Below are 14,150 nucleotides of genomic sequence, written 5' to 3'. Positions count from 1 at the left end.
TAATGCAACATTTAAGTTTATTTCTTTAAAACGACACACACCCTCAAGGAAAACGAAAGTTAATGATTGTGTAAAAATCTATTTATGACTTTGTTTGCACATCTTGACACATTCCCATGACTGGGGGGGAAATACAGCTGCTAACTTGTGGTTGATCTCCCAACACCAACTGAATAAATGTCCACTGAGAAGTCATAATAATTTCATCACAGCTCAGTTGAGAGTCGCTGACATAGAAAAGAAGCTGAGATAGGGCGAGACTCCATATGATGAAGAGCTATGAGAGGCACTGTTTGTGATTAGCGTAGCCTCTCGTAGAACAGGAGGTAGGCTTGGCTGCTCTGCACTTTGCTCTCGCTCACGGGCTGCACGCTCGTGTCGCTGATGTGGAACCACGATCCTCCTGCAAGATGGGACACGGGCTGCAGAACACCATCAATACGCCTTAGGATAACACCGCTCACGCTGTGTGCACCCACCTTCTGCCACCAGTCTGCCGGAGGATGAGACGCAGCTCTGCTGTCGTACTTTCACGTACGCCTTGTAGTGACCGGACCTCATTGTGCCGCTGTGCTCTACGATGCCGTACAGGCTGTACAAAATATGATTTTCACCTTCTGGCACGTTCTGAAAGAAGGAAAAAAAAATCTTAGCTGTTCTATTATCACCTCATTCCAAAGCTGCAACCAAAAGATGAAGAAATGTTGTACTTGCCTTACTTTTGAGGGCACAAAAAGGGGCGAGATCCAGTATAAGAGGGAAGGGGACATGTCGGTTCACCTTACATATACTGTAGCCGTTCTACAGACAAAGAAGGAGGCATTGAACAGAAGACACGCTGCAGTTCCACGAGAAGTGCAGCCCACGGCTGCTTTTTTTATGTGACATTTTAAAAATATAATTTAAAGGGGACCTATTATGCAAGTTTCCTGGCCTTTTGTATTGAATTGTGGACTACTATGGAGCAGCTACACACCATAATCCACACAAAAAGCTTTCTACATCTTTCAGAAACTGCACCTATTCCAGCTGGGTTTCCTTGGATTTCGAAAACGGTTTGTTTTTATTTATTCTACCCACGGCCCACCTCCAGGCATGCCCATTGAACTGTGATTGGTTACACTCCTAAGACAAAACAGCGAGGAGGAGGCAGGCCTACAGCTTGTACCCAGGCACGCCCATATAAGGAGGTCTGTCTCACTGATGTCAGCCATCCAAATGCGCAAACCTCATTATCTGAAACTTTGGCATGGTTTAACACGAGAATACAACATTCTAAGTACATTTATAGGTCAGAAAAGTGGAAAGAGCATAATAGGTCCCTTTTAAGAAAATAAAATAAAACACAACAATAGCACCAGCAAAAATAGAAAAATCACCAGTAATTTTACAAGAATAAAGTCCAAATATGAGAAAAAAAGTTGTAATCAAACAAGAAAAACCATAATGTTATGAATATAAAGACAGAGTAATTATAGTAGTATAAAGTTGAATGAAAGAAAATGAAAAAAAAATTTAAGTCGTAATATTATGAGAAATAAAAAATAAAGTGTCAATCACTTTTTGAAAATAAGGTGCAAAAAAAGTTAATGTTACAAGGATAATGTTAAAATATTATGGTAATAAAGTCATAATTATGAGAAAAATATTTCCAGAAAAAAAAGTTGACTAAAAATAAAATAAACACGCAAAATTCATTCATTTTCTACTGCTTATCCTCACAAGGGTCAGGAGGTGCTGGAGCCTATCCCAGCTGTCTTCAGGCGAGAGGCGGGGTACACCCTGGACTGGTCGCCAGCCAATCACAGGGCACATATAAACAAACAACCATTCACACTCACATTCATACCTATGGACAATTTGGAGTCACCAATTAACCGAGCATGTTTTTGGAATGTGGGAGGAAACCGGAGTCTCCGGAGAAAACCCACGCATGCACGGGGGGGGGGGGGCATGCAAACTCCATATAGAAACAGCTGACGTTTTTGTGCTGTTTGTTACAACAAGAGCCCTGGCTTGATAATGGCCGAGTGTGGAATCGAACTCGGGTCTCCTAGCTGTGTGGCCTGCGCCCTAACCACTCATCCGCCGAACTCGTAATATGATAAGGAAAATAATGTCATTTTAGTAGCATAAGTGAAATGCTAAAGAAGAATATACTATATGTGTATGTAGGCATCTTAGAATAGTTGACTGTTGTAACAAAGGGTGTAGGGTTGTGCGCTGCTGTTCGGGGTGTGGGCAACAGGTGGCAGTAGTGACGTTCTGCATACTGTTGATGCAGTGTTTCAGCATCTGCCATCAAGACCCCCAGTGTTCTATTTCTAACAAAAGGCTGACTTTTGCACCGCCATCATTACAGCATGAAAATGTCATGTGATCAAGATTGTACCATTCCGACTAAAAGGGGGCAGGGTTTTTACATAGAATGTCTTTGATTTAGTCATAGATAGCCTAATGTCATACCAATCAGCCTAATTTGCTTTAATAAAGAAGTCAACATCGCTTATAGTGGATATGAGATGTTTTTGAGCAGTGTTATTCCTATTTCTGATGTGTGATATCCCCACTTGCGCTTGAAGACAATGTTAGTAATACGCTCACTTGCTGGAAACACTAAACAAAAAAACGTTTCCCGAGTTGAAGACCACCCTACTTCTGTTTGGCACTCGCTGGAGAAAGTTAGGACACCCCCAGTGTGAACTAATATCATCTTGCTGGATTACCTGTTGAAATCTCTTCAGGTGAAGCGTCAGAACCGGCGGTGGAGAGGAAATAAGCATTTGCTTCAAGGCTTCAGTGTAGATGTTCTTAGATCCTGGAAAGGAAGAACACAGGAGCGAGGTGACTCCCGCCCGGCCTGAGGCGTGCACTCGTGTCATTCGTCTTCTACCTGCAGCTTTGTCCTTGCTAGCCTGCCGTTTGGTGCAGGTGACGCACAGGAGGCTGTTGTTCTGGCTGAGGGTTTCTTCTTCTGTGAAGTGGAACAGACACGACTCCACCGAGCACTCCTGCGTGTCGGGGGAAGCCCTGCTGGCCAGAGTCTGGAAGGCCAGCTCCGGGTCCTGGTTGACTACTGTGTATTCCTTGGCCTCCTCCTGCGCTTCATCCTCGCTCTCAACACACGTTTCCAACACGTACGAGTCGATGAAGGCATCGTTCAGGTTGATTTTCTCCATCTCGCCAACCAGCCGAGCATCGGCATCGTCTTCGTCGTCGTCTTGAAAGGTGGCGTCGGAGCGCCGCGTCTCGGTTAAGGTGACGAAGCGATTGATTGATGAGTCGTCTTTCTCCTCGTCAGGCCGGACCTCCTCTTTGGTGTTCAGGTTGCTTGCCTGCGCAGAATTCTCAGCAACCTCAGCAGAGCCGCCCTGTTGGCGCTCCGTGCCGCTTGACGATGTCACACTGCTCAAAATGACTCTGCTCTCCAGCTTCTGCTGCCTCTTTTGATGCTGAAAATACAAATTAAAGCAGTTAGATCTACAAACACCACCTCAAGCAAAGCCTTCCAAAGGGTCACCTTTGCTTGCTTCTTGGCCTGCTTCTTGGCTTTCTTCTGCTGGTACTTGCTCCCCGTGGGAACGTCTTCACTTTGACTTTCCCTGCCGTCCTCGCTCATGTCGCGGCCTTTCTGGACCACTTTCTTCTGGTTCTTCCTGTAACCCTGTTGGAATAGATATGGACATAAACACCTAAAAAAAGCAAACTAAAATCCGGCAGATTGTTTCCATATGTCAAATTCAAGCAGGGCCTGAGCATCTTGGCTACACTTAATACCATTGCTACCTGACCCAGAGAATTTCTGCAAAGTTGGATTCTTGATTTATCAATAGAATATTTCATAGCTAGAGATAGTCACTGTTACGCTCCTATTAGCCAATATAGTAAACACAATAGGAAAAAATAAGATATATTATTGTAGAAATCCAGTTTCCCACCGTCTATATAGGCCTTTTAACATTATTAGAGCCCTTTAGACATGAAATAACACCCCTATAGTCAGCTTTACACTCCTTTTACCCAACATGGTAAACATAAGGGAAAATAAGACTATAATGTTGACAGTGGGAGAGTTCCTTCTTGTTTTTTAAAATCCAGTTTATGTACAAAATTTTCAGCTTCAATATATCATTACTGACTGACTAGTGACCGGTATACAATACCACATATCCTCACAATGCCTTCTGAATGCCTTTTACTGTGTAGTTATGCTTGAAAATGCTTAATTTAGACCAAAAATATGTCAAAAGTGCTGAACTACTCATTTTTCTTTACTAATTATTGGCCATATTCAACCACAAAAACAGAATCTATTAATAAAATAAATAAAACCATGATAGAGTGAAGCCGTGAAATTCAATTTTTTTTATAATAACCAACATTTGTGTGAAAATGTTAAAAATAGAAAATATAAACATTCACCCTTATTCTCAAGTAAGACCGATGAAGTTGTGTCTAAAAAGGAAACTAATCAATAAGATATCTATTTAAAGTATGCATAATTAACTTATGTGAAAAGCGTGTACAATACAAATCTTTACTTGATCAGACACAGGAAGAGAAAGGTCCAGAAACATCTCAGTGACCACAGAGACCTGCGAGAGCAAAACAAGAGGCCGGTTAGCATCGTCCTTTCCCGTTTTTCACGCTGCAACGTTGTGATGCCGTTTTTAATACGGATGGCGACACTGACCGTCTTACACTGCTGACACATGATCGTGCTGGTCATTTCGCCGCCAAACACCTGATCGACAAAGTTCTTGGGGATGCCGTTTCTCTCGTACTCTGCAGTTCAAAAGCTTGCCGTTAAATGACGACCTTTCCACCTAACAGTGCAACATTGCAGCCTACCTTTCACAACAGACTTGAGCTGCTCTCCATCCGTGACCGATTGCTTGAGTGCCTCTGTGACGGCAACGCTAACCCTCTAAAAACAATCATTTCAAGAATTCCTTATTTATTCATCGGATATTGCGATACCTACAGCATAGAAAACCTCTTTACCATCTTCTAAATAGGCTTTTTAACATTATTAGAGCCCCCTGGACATAGAACAACACCCCTATAGTCACCTTTACAGTCCCATTAGCTAATATGGTACATACATACAACACATTTTTAATCTAGTTAAATTAAGGAATTAGATAAAAAATACAAACAACAAATTTCCATACACAGAACCCAGTGTTTCCCCTATAGTCATACATTTGTAGTGGCCCGTCAGTAATCAATTTGGACTGCCACAGATAGATTTGGCACTAAATGTTTTCTTCTTTTTTTAATAAATATGGCACTACCGTTTCACCCCAGCTCATGAACACACTATAATGGGACTGGCACTGCAGCTTGCCATTACAGCAGCGTATAGCGGACAGCATTGTAAATTAGACTCGATCTAGTCAGAGATGCATTGCAGTCCTGTTGGGGACAGTGTGTGCTTTGGGTGTGAGTGTGCATACTTTGGTCTCCTCCGCTCTCATCCCGTCCAACAGGTAGCGCAGGAGCTCCTGGCTGTCCTGCTGCTGAAAGCCCTTGAACCTTGTAGCCCTGCACACACAAGACGTCGTGTTTGGCCGGACAATTATACCTCAAAAGTGGCAAAAACTTATACCACCCAAAAAAAAAATCTCAGAGGAAAAAAAAAAACTAGGTACGTGCATACGGCAGACTAGTATGTAGCTGGAAGAATAGCTACGATGACCAACATTACTTTTGTACTTTGCAGTTCATGTTTTCGTTCGTACATTACAACTCAACTTAAAGGGGACCTATTATGCTCTGGAACAGGGGTGCTCATTAAGTCGATCGCGAGCTACCGGTCGATCGCGGAGGTGGTACTGGTCGATCGCTGGTCGATCGTGGCGTGACATTAAAAAAATATCATCCCAGCATCAATGCCGTCACTTGATTGATATACAGGGCAGCCATTCAGATGACAACTGAATGTTGCCCTTCGGGCGACCAATCAAATCAAACAACGTCTCTAAGTGCAGCAGAACTTACGATGTCAGCCTATCATCCATCCCCGTTACTTGATTGACATACAGGACAACCAGTCAGATGACAACTGAATTTTGACCTTTAGGTCACCGCTCATGCGTAAACAACGATGCAAAGTGCTAAGCTAGTCGGCGAATTGCGAGATTTTAAAGCCCTCGCTAAAGTTTATGGTCACTAAAATGAGTGAAGGAGCTGGACCAAGTAAAAAGGCAAAAACTGGACCAAGTAAAAAGGCAAAAAACATATCACTTCCATACGGATATGGAATATTATATGGATATTGTGATACGGATATTATCCATGACTCATAAACATTTGGAAGTGTGCTTGAGGCTGGCTATCAGCAGCTACTGTCCGGACTATGCATCCCTGGCTGGTTCAATTCAGTGCAAGTCATCAAAGTAAACTCAGGTAATTACAAAAAATGTTAATAGTTAATTATGTGTGTTTTGCAATATTGGCTCATTTGGTTATGTAAGGTACATCAACATACATTGTACGTACAAATAATCCTCAATACATTTGAAAATAAATAGATGTTTTGCATTTTTGTAGTGGGTAGATCATTTTGACTCGGTCATTTTAAAAGTAGCTCGCATGCTGAAAAAGTGTGAGCACCCCTGCTCTGGAAGATCTAGAACGCTTTCTGTGCTGGTTATTGTGTGTAGCTGCTCTATTGGAGTCCACAACTCAATACAAAGGGTTAAAAAATAAGCACAATGGGTCCGCTTTAAGGCCAGATTTTTCAGAAATATCTGAAAAAGTGTTAGGTGCCCTAATTATGTACGAGCGGTGCACAACAAGGATACGGACACTCTGGCCAAACCTGACACCAGCAGAACAACAAAAGACACACAAAGGCATACCAAGTGCCCGTAGAGTTTGTCTGACATGACAAAGAGCCTCTGCGACTGGTCTACGACACAAACGTCAGCACATCACACTCGCACCCTGTCTTTGTTGGTAGCGCCGCTGCAGAAGCCCGTACGACCAGTTGTGGCACACACAAAAAGCTCAGCTTTACCAGTCTACACACAAACTCAGAGTCTGAGTTTTTGGAAACTGTCGGTAAAGGCTTTAAGATACTAAGACATTTTGGCTCAGGTTCAATGGATTTCCATTGGTATTTCCCAGGAGGAAAAGAAAGTGCTCACTTTTTACAAACTTGTGTGAACAGCTCCCGCGGCGTCACCACGCCCTTCTTTGAATCTTGGATCTCATTGAGCAGCTGATACATGGCCACAGTCAGCGATCCAGGCTGGTCCAGTTGCACCACAACAGGCTTCTGCGCTCCAAAACATAAAAATAGATATCAAACAGTGATCCCTCGCAGCTTCACTCTTCACTGTGTAGATTAAATGAGGCATTTTTAAAGATGTCAAAATGAATTAAAATCAAAAATTTAAGGAATTGAGAAGATGCATTCAAAGACACTGTGATGATATGGGTGTTCAACACAGGTCACTGGGTGTCAGTAATATCAATGGCCACCGCAGGAAGTCGTGTGCAGAAACAGGAAGTAAAAAAAAAGAAGCAAAGACAAGCAACTGTCCCAATGCTAACATTCATTCATTCATTCATTTTCTACCGCTTTTCCTCACGAGGGTCGCGGGGGTGCTGGAGCCTATCCCAGCTGTCTTCGGGCGTAAGGCGGGGTACACCCTAGACTGGTGGCCAGCCAATCACAGGGCACATATAGACAAACAACCATTCACACTCACATTCATACCTATGGACAATTTGGAGTCGCCAATTAACCTAGCATGTTTTTGGAATGTGGGAGGAAACCGGAGTACCCGGAGAAAACCCACGCATGCACGGGGAGAACATGCAAACTCCCAATGCTAACATATGAGTCTTATTTTCTCCTATTGTGTGTACGATAAAGGGTAAGAAGGGCGACTATAGGGGTGTTATTTCATGTCTAGCGAGCTCTAATTATGTTTGAAAGAGTATTTGAAAGGTTTTCTAAGCGATAACTCCAAAAATATTCAATTTCTAAAAAAGGAATCCTACTTGGCGGAAACTCACTTATCACTGTCGGGTCCGGAACCAATTAACCTAAATGATAAAAGGAAAGACTAAAGAGCAGTTAAGAAGGCATGGTGACACACCAGTGTGGAGGTGACAGCAGGTGGGACGCTCAGCTCGGTCTTGTCGTCTATAACTTTGCTGAGAGTCTGCCTCAGCAGATGTGTCTGAGAGAGGTTCTGCAAAGAAGAATTAGCCACGGATTTTTAGCCTTTCTCTCGCTTAGGTGTCCATCGCTGCTCACCTGGATGACGGCATTGAAGAAGCACGTGTTTCCCAGGTTGCTCAGTCCCCTCACGGGAACGCCGCTGCTGTCTTCCGCTGCACTGATGGAGTTCCGAGGCTCCGTCTTGGCGCTTTTCCTGTCACGCCTCTGGTTCTCCTTGTTCTCCTTGTCCTCGTCTTCCTCCAGGGCTTGCTTTCGAGATTCCTCCACAGCGCTGGCTTCTTCAGTCAGTGGACAAAAAGATTTAAAGTGTGCAATTGTATTCCCATTGTTAACTGTGAGAACATTTGTTTTTTTTTTTTGTTTGACCTCATACAGGTTCCAGCGTGGTGTTACCTATTTTCTGTGCGTTGTCTACCAGATCCGACTGTGATTTCTTTTTGATGTTGTTCACCAGCTGAGCCAGCTGACTGCTTCTGGAGTACTGGACTTCGTCGTCGCACTCGTAGCACCTGAGAGGGTTGGCCAACCGCGGTGAACAAACAATAGTGATAGAATTCCGCTCACAGGAAGTGCCGTCACTGATTGGCCGTCTCACCAAACGCTCCAGCTGTCCAAACTGATGACCACGCAGTGAGGATCCGAGCGAGGGGTTTCATAATGTTTGATGGCGTGCTGGTTCTCAGAGCTTCGCCCACATCCCTTCAAGAACATAACTTTTTGTTATCCAACACAAAGACTGTGTAATGTACCTCAAATATTCCAAACCAAAATACGTAGCTTATTTTTACATTCTTGTATTGTTACCAGCTTCAAAATACTTTTAAAAGGATATTTGTAACATATTACAGGGCTTAGCTCAAGTATTCCATACCAAAATATCAACTGTTGGGTTAAATATTCAGTATATATATATATATATATATATATATATATATATATACACACATATACACACACACACATATATATATATATATACACACATATATATATATATATATATATACACACACATATATATACATACACACACACACACATATATTTTATATATCACACCCATATATATATGCATATATTATATATCGTAGTTTATATTATGCTATTTTTTACCAGCTTTGAGTTCACTAACAGCTTCTGAAGTATAATTTTAAAGAGTTTCCATGACATATTATGAGATATAATTCAAATATTTGAAACCAAAATGTAATGTGGGTCAAATACGTTTATATTCTGGGATTTTACCAGCTTAGATTTCACATAAAAAAGTTTCTAAAGTATAATTTTCAAGAGTTTTTGTGACTTCAAACATTTAAAACAAAACACTGTGGGCTGGGTTGACTATGTAGGTATTTTTATAGTCTGATTTTTTTTTTACCTGTTTGGATTTGACAAAAAGCTTCTAAAATATGCTGTAATCTCAAAAGATTTTACAAGACATATAGTGAAACATCCAAACCTGAATGCTGTCTGCTGGGTTGAATACCATATATTATATTTTTAGTGAAAAAAGTTTGAGTAAATGCAGCAGAGTTGATAAAAATCAACATTCCACATGGACACTCACTCGGTGGCCACATTTCATGCACATCCACACGGATGTCGCTGCTTCTTTCTCATCCTCTGCGTCCCTAGAAGGGCCGGTGCAGATGTTCTCCTTGTTTTCTTCATGTTTACAATCCTGGCAACTTGTCCAATCGGAGTTCCCAGATATCTTCTTCAGGACAGTTTGGTCTGCTCCTTTCCTAATGTGCCTGCAAACTGGACCGAGGACGAAACAAATGACCGCAGACAAGCATCATTTGAAGGAATGCGTTCAAGTGTCAAGAGTGCTTACCTATCATCTCAACGTCATCATCCTCTCTGGAGCCTCTGTCCTTAGCCCTTTTCTTGCCCATGCTCGCCTATGCGCCGCTGCGAGGAGACACAAAAGCAAAACACATAACACGTTGTTTGTAATATTGCTTAAAATCCACCACGTATGCGAATTAGTTCAAAGCCGGATTCGTCAACGTAACGACCCAACGTGAATCGCCTCCCCGGTAGGTACACTTACTGGGCACAAACAGAGGCGGAACACGTCACACTTTCACTTTCGCGTACTTTTAGCAGACGCCATCTTTAATCCACACGTGGTTATCTTTGCAAATTATCCATGAAAGTGTGGGAATTTGGACAAATACCGCGAAAAAATGATTTGGCAGCATGCGGATGAGAAGGGGGAACAAAAACCAAAGTGACAGTTTTCTATTGTCCGGTACGAGCACTTCCTGTGCGTCGCTTAAAATGTTCCGGTTGGCAACAAGCCTCAGTCGCTAGCATGCTAAGCTGAGTTTTGAGCGTATGCGGCTTCCGTGGGCGTATTCAACGTGTACGTGTTGTTGATATTGGCTGAAAAACAGTCATTTAAACATGAAAAACAACACGTAGACGCTGCAATTGTCTAATAACTAACCATTCGGTAGCTATAGTTAGCATGTCGTTCCAAGAGTGGGCTGCATCTCAGCTTGCAGAGATAGAACTTCTCAGCAGCATGTTCCCCACGCATGAAGAGTTGGAGATTGTGGACCACCTGGCCATGGCCGAGCTCCGCGACTACGTGGACGGGTCATCATCATCACCACCTCCGTCCTCCAGACCCCAGTTCGTCATCAAGCAGAAGCTACAGGATGACAGCACCGAGGGAGTAAGCGACACAATACAATATGTCACCGATTATTACTTTGACTAAAGTTCTCACATATGTTCCACGATGTTCTTGACACTTCTCCAATCTTCACAGGTGGATTTTCTACTGTCCTGTACCTTTCCATCAGAATATCCCAGTATCATCCCAGAGTTAACAGTCAGGTGAGCCACATTTGATTTATTTGACTTTTATATGTTCAAAAATCAGCATGCATGATAGTATTTAAAAACATATTGCAGATATAAACTTATTATGCAATATATAATTACCTTACATATTATATATATCTTCGTTTTCCCTATTATTGTTGTTACTACAGTAAATCTATTATAAATATTCTAAAATGTACAAATATCAATTAAGCACAACAGGTGGACAGTAACAACATGAATAACTATATTTTCTATATATGCTATGATATGATTTTTTTCTGTAAACAAATAAAAAAGGTCACAATGCACGCAGAACTTGATTTAAAAGGAATACGGGAATAACACTGTGATAATTTTTTAAATTACATTGGGGAAAATGTATACAATTGGAATAAAGTCAAAATATTATGGGAATAAATGTCATAATTATTAGAAGAAAATTTACAAAGAAAGTGGAAATGGTTTTTAAAAATGAAAAAAAAAACGCAGTAAAAAGTCAAAACTACTGTAATTTTACGAGAATAAAAATATTATGAGAAAAAACTTGTATTCTAACAAGAAAAAGTGTTGCAACTTTGCGAAAATGTACTTGTAATATTATGAGAAAAAATAATGTCACTTTAGTAGAATACAGTTGAAATATTCAAGAAGAATATCAGTTTTTTAAAAGTCGTATGAGAAATAAAACAAAATATACTTGTCATTTCTGGAAAACATACTGTATAATGTGAACAAAATCATACAATTAGTAGACGATTATTTACAAGGAGAAAGTTGAAATGGTTGAAAAAAAAACAGCTGTAGTTTTATGAGAATAAAGTCAAAATATTAAGTCAAGAATATGACTTTTTCAAGAAAAAAATGACCCAATTTGACAAAAACAAACTTGTAATATTCATTCATTTTCTACCGTTTATTCTCACGAGGGACGCGCGGGTGCTGGAACCTATCCCAGTTGTCTTCAGGCGAGAGGCGGGGTACACCGCTGGACTGGTCGGCAGCCAATCACAGGGCACATATAGACAAACAACCATTCACACTCACTTTCATACCTATGGACAATTTGGAGTCGCCAATTAACCTAGCATGTTTTTGGAATGTGGGAGGAAACCGGAGTACCTGGAAAAACCCCACGCATGCACGGGGAGAACATGCAAACTCCACACAGAGATGGCCGAGGGTGGAATCGAACTCAGGTCTCCTAGCTGTTTGGCCTGCGCGCTAACCACTCGTCCGCAGTAAACTTGTAATATTATGAGGGAAAAATAAGGTCATTTGAGTAGCATAGAGTTGAAATAGGGAAGAAAAAAATAAGTTATTTCAAAGTCATAATATTATGAGACATAAACAAAACAAAATAAAGTTGTAATTTTTGGAAAATTAGGCTGTGTAAAAAGTTATATTATGTTAATATAGTCAATTATAGTTTTCTTTTTTCACTATGTGGCCGTCGGTGAAAAAGCTTGCACATCCCTGGATCAGGTTATTAGTACATTAGCTTCCCAGTTTTTTCTTCATATTTTCACTTATTTTTTTCCAATGTTTGCTGTTTTTTTTGGTACAATTATATGTATTCGAATGTGGAAAAACTAGCCGCTGACTGCAAATGGACCCCACTCCACTCTTTGTTGGGCCCTGCCTTAATTGTACACAGTAATATACTGTACATGCTCTATTATGTTTTGCAGTAGTATTTCCATGTATTTTCAATGCCTTGCAGAGATGTATTGAGTAGAAAAGTCTAGATGTGGAACACGGTGATCCCGTGTGACATACCGTGCTTGCCTCAGGTCTTCTGGACTGAGCCGAGCCCAGCGGACGCAGCTGCACGCCGGTCTCAACGCGTACCTCACGGAAGCCTGCCTGGGGGAAGTGTGCGTGCTGTCAGCGGTGGACTGGCTGAGAGACAACCTGCAGGGCTTCGGTAACAAGAGGGGCTCATCGGTGCCCCCCGAGAGGGACGCGGCCTCGCCGCAGCGGCAGGAAGCCTTCAGTCGACTGTGGATCTACAGCCATCACATCTACAACAGCACCAAGAGGAAGAACATCTTGGAGTGGGCCAAAGAGCTCGGCTTGACTGGGTTCAGCATGCCTGGGAAGCCTGGGATTGTTTGTGTGGAGGGTCCACAGCCGGCCTGCGAGGAGTTCTGGTCCAGGTAACTTCTGTTTGTACGCGGATGTTTGTTCATCGCTGTAGTGTCTCACCTTGTTATCCTGGGACAGAGTGAAGCTTCTGACATGGAAGCGGATCATGATTCGACACAGAGAAGACATTTCCCTGCTGGGCAGAAGTGTGGACTCCCTGCGCAAGTTCTCAGGCTTTGAGGAGGCCGTGTTTGACCCTCACGGGACCAGAGGCAACCACATGGACCTGGGCCTACTCTACCGGTTTTTGCAGGAGAAAGGCTGCTGCGATGTCTTCCAAATGTATTTCGGTATCGAAGGCAGGTAGAGGGAATGTAGTTCATTTGCAAACTAGCGATGAAGCGATAGAGCCAACTACTCTGGGATGTAAAGCCAAAAGAACATGTTTGTAATTATGCTTCCACACTTACGGTCATGGCTCAAAGCAATATTTCTCCAGAGGACCATGAAGATGTTGTCATGGATAATTCCTATTTGCAATTTTAATAGCGCTGCATGCCCCGCGGAGCCCGTTTGCTTCACTAATGATACCTCTGTCCGGTTCTATTTGGGCTATCTGGACATCTTCTTTTATTAAGTCTATTGATTTAATCCCAAGAATTATAGCGATAACATCACTGTCTAATTTACTTTTAACGATAAGGCAGATCAATGCTCTGTGTCCTCACACTCCAATTAAAACTAGGGAATACGCACCATGGTGTTTTAATTGCTAATAACCCAGATAACAATCACACATTCATTAAAAACATAACTGGAAAAAACATTTACTATGGGCAAGTCACAGCTTTTATTATTATAAGTATATGGTAAAATATCTACAGTCACGTCTGTGACACCACTATGTATTTTAACTTTAAAAGTTAGCCCGTCAGATTGCTTCTAGAAGAGCAGCCTCTGTGTGCTTGTCCTGCTGTGTCCAGCAGATGGCACTGTTCAACCATTAAACCCGCTGCCTGAGCTC

At 42.0% G+C, this 14,150-nt stretch overlaps 2 protein-coding genes across 4 annotated transcripts; one reads left to right on the top strand and one right to left on the bottom strand.

The window, feature by feature from the left end:
- Nucleotides 1-60: 60 nt before the first annotated feature.
- Nucleotides 61-10,466, bottom strand: usp16 (ubiquitin specific peptidase 16). Of its 3 annotated transcripts, none has more exons than XM_058079480.1 (18): nucleotides 10,257-10,466; nucleotides 10,038-10,114; nucleotides 9,768-9,961; nucleotides 8,796-8,899; nucleotides 8,594-8,709; nucleotides 8,276-8,475; nucleotides 8,115-8,210; nucleotides 7,155-7,285; nucleotides 5,460-5,547; nucleotides 4,852-4,927; nucleotides 4,694-4,785; nucleotides 4,542-4,595; nucleotides 3,521-3,664; nucleotides 2,894-3,452; nucleotides 2,727-2,818; nucleotides 715-801; nucleotides 480-627; nucleotides 61-403 (listed from the first exon to the last, which is right to left on the bottom strand). In XM_058079480.1, exons 2-18 carry the CDS (start codon nucleotides 10,096-10,098, stop codon nucleotides 300-302), a joined length of 2,346 nt encoding a protein of 781 aa, XP_057935463.1. In that variant the 5' UTR covers nucleotides 10,099-10,114; nucleotides 10,257-10,466; the 3' UTR covers nucleotides 61-299. The 3 variants fall into 3 exon arrangements, with proteins under 3 accessions (XP_057935463.1, XP_057935462.1, XP_057935464.1); XM_058079479.1 differs by having other exon boundaries at nucleotides 8,276-8,478; nucleotides 10,257-10,465; XM_058079481.1 differs by lacking the exon at nucleotides 8,115-8,210 and having other exon boundaries at nucleotides 8,276-8,478; nucleotides 10,257-10,465.
- On the top strand, nucleotides 9,894-13,881 carry rwdd2b (RWD domain containing 2B). Its single transcript, XM_058079488.1, has 4 exons — nucleotides 9,894-10,886; nucleotides 10,983-11,050; nucleotides 12,832-13,197; nucleotides 13,265-13,881. The coding sequence occupies exons 1-4, from the start codon at nucleotides 10,677-10,679 to the stop codon at nucleotides 13,491-13,493; spliced, it is 873 nt and encodes a 290-aa protein (XP_057935471.1). The 5' UTR covers nucleotides 9,894-10,676; the 3' UTR covers nucleotides 13,494-13,881.
- The last annotated feature ends 269 nt before the right edge of the window (nucleotides 13,882-14,150 follow it).

This window comes from Doryrhamphus excisus, chromosome 8, assembly GCF_030265055.1.
Source record: "Doryrhamphus excisus isolate RoL2022-K1 chromosome 8, RoL_Dexc_1.0, whole genome shotgun sequence".
NCBI lineage: Eukaryota > Metazoa > Chordata > Actinopteri > Syngnathiformes > Syngnathidae > Doryrhamphus > Doryrhamphus excisus.
This window is presented reverse-complemented; position numbering and strand designations above follow the sequence as displayed.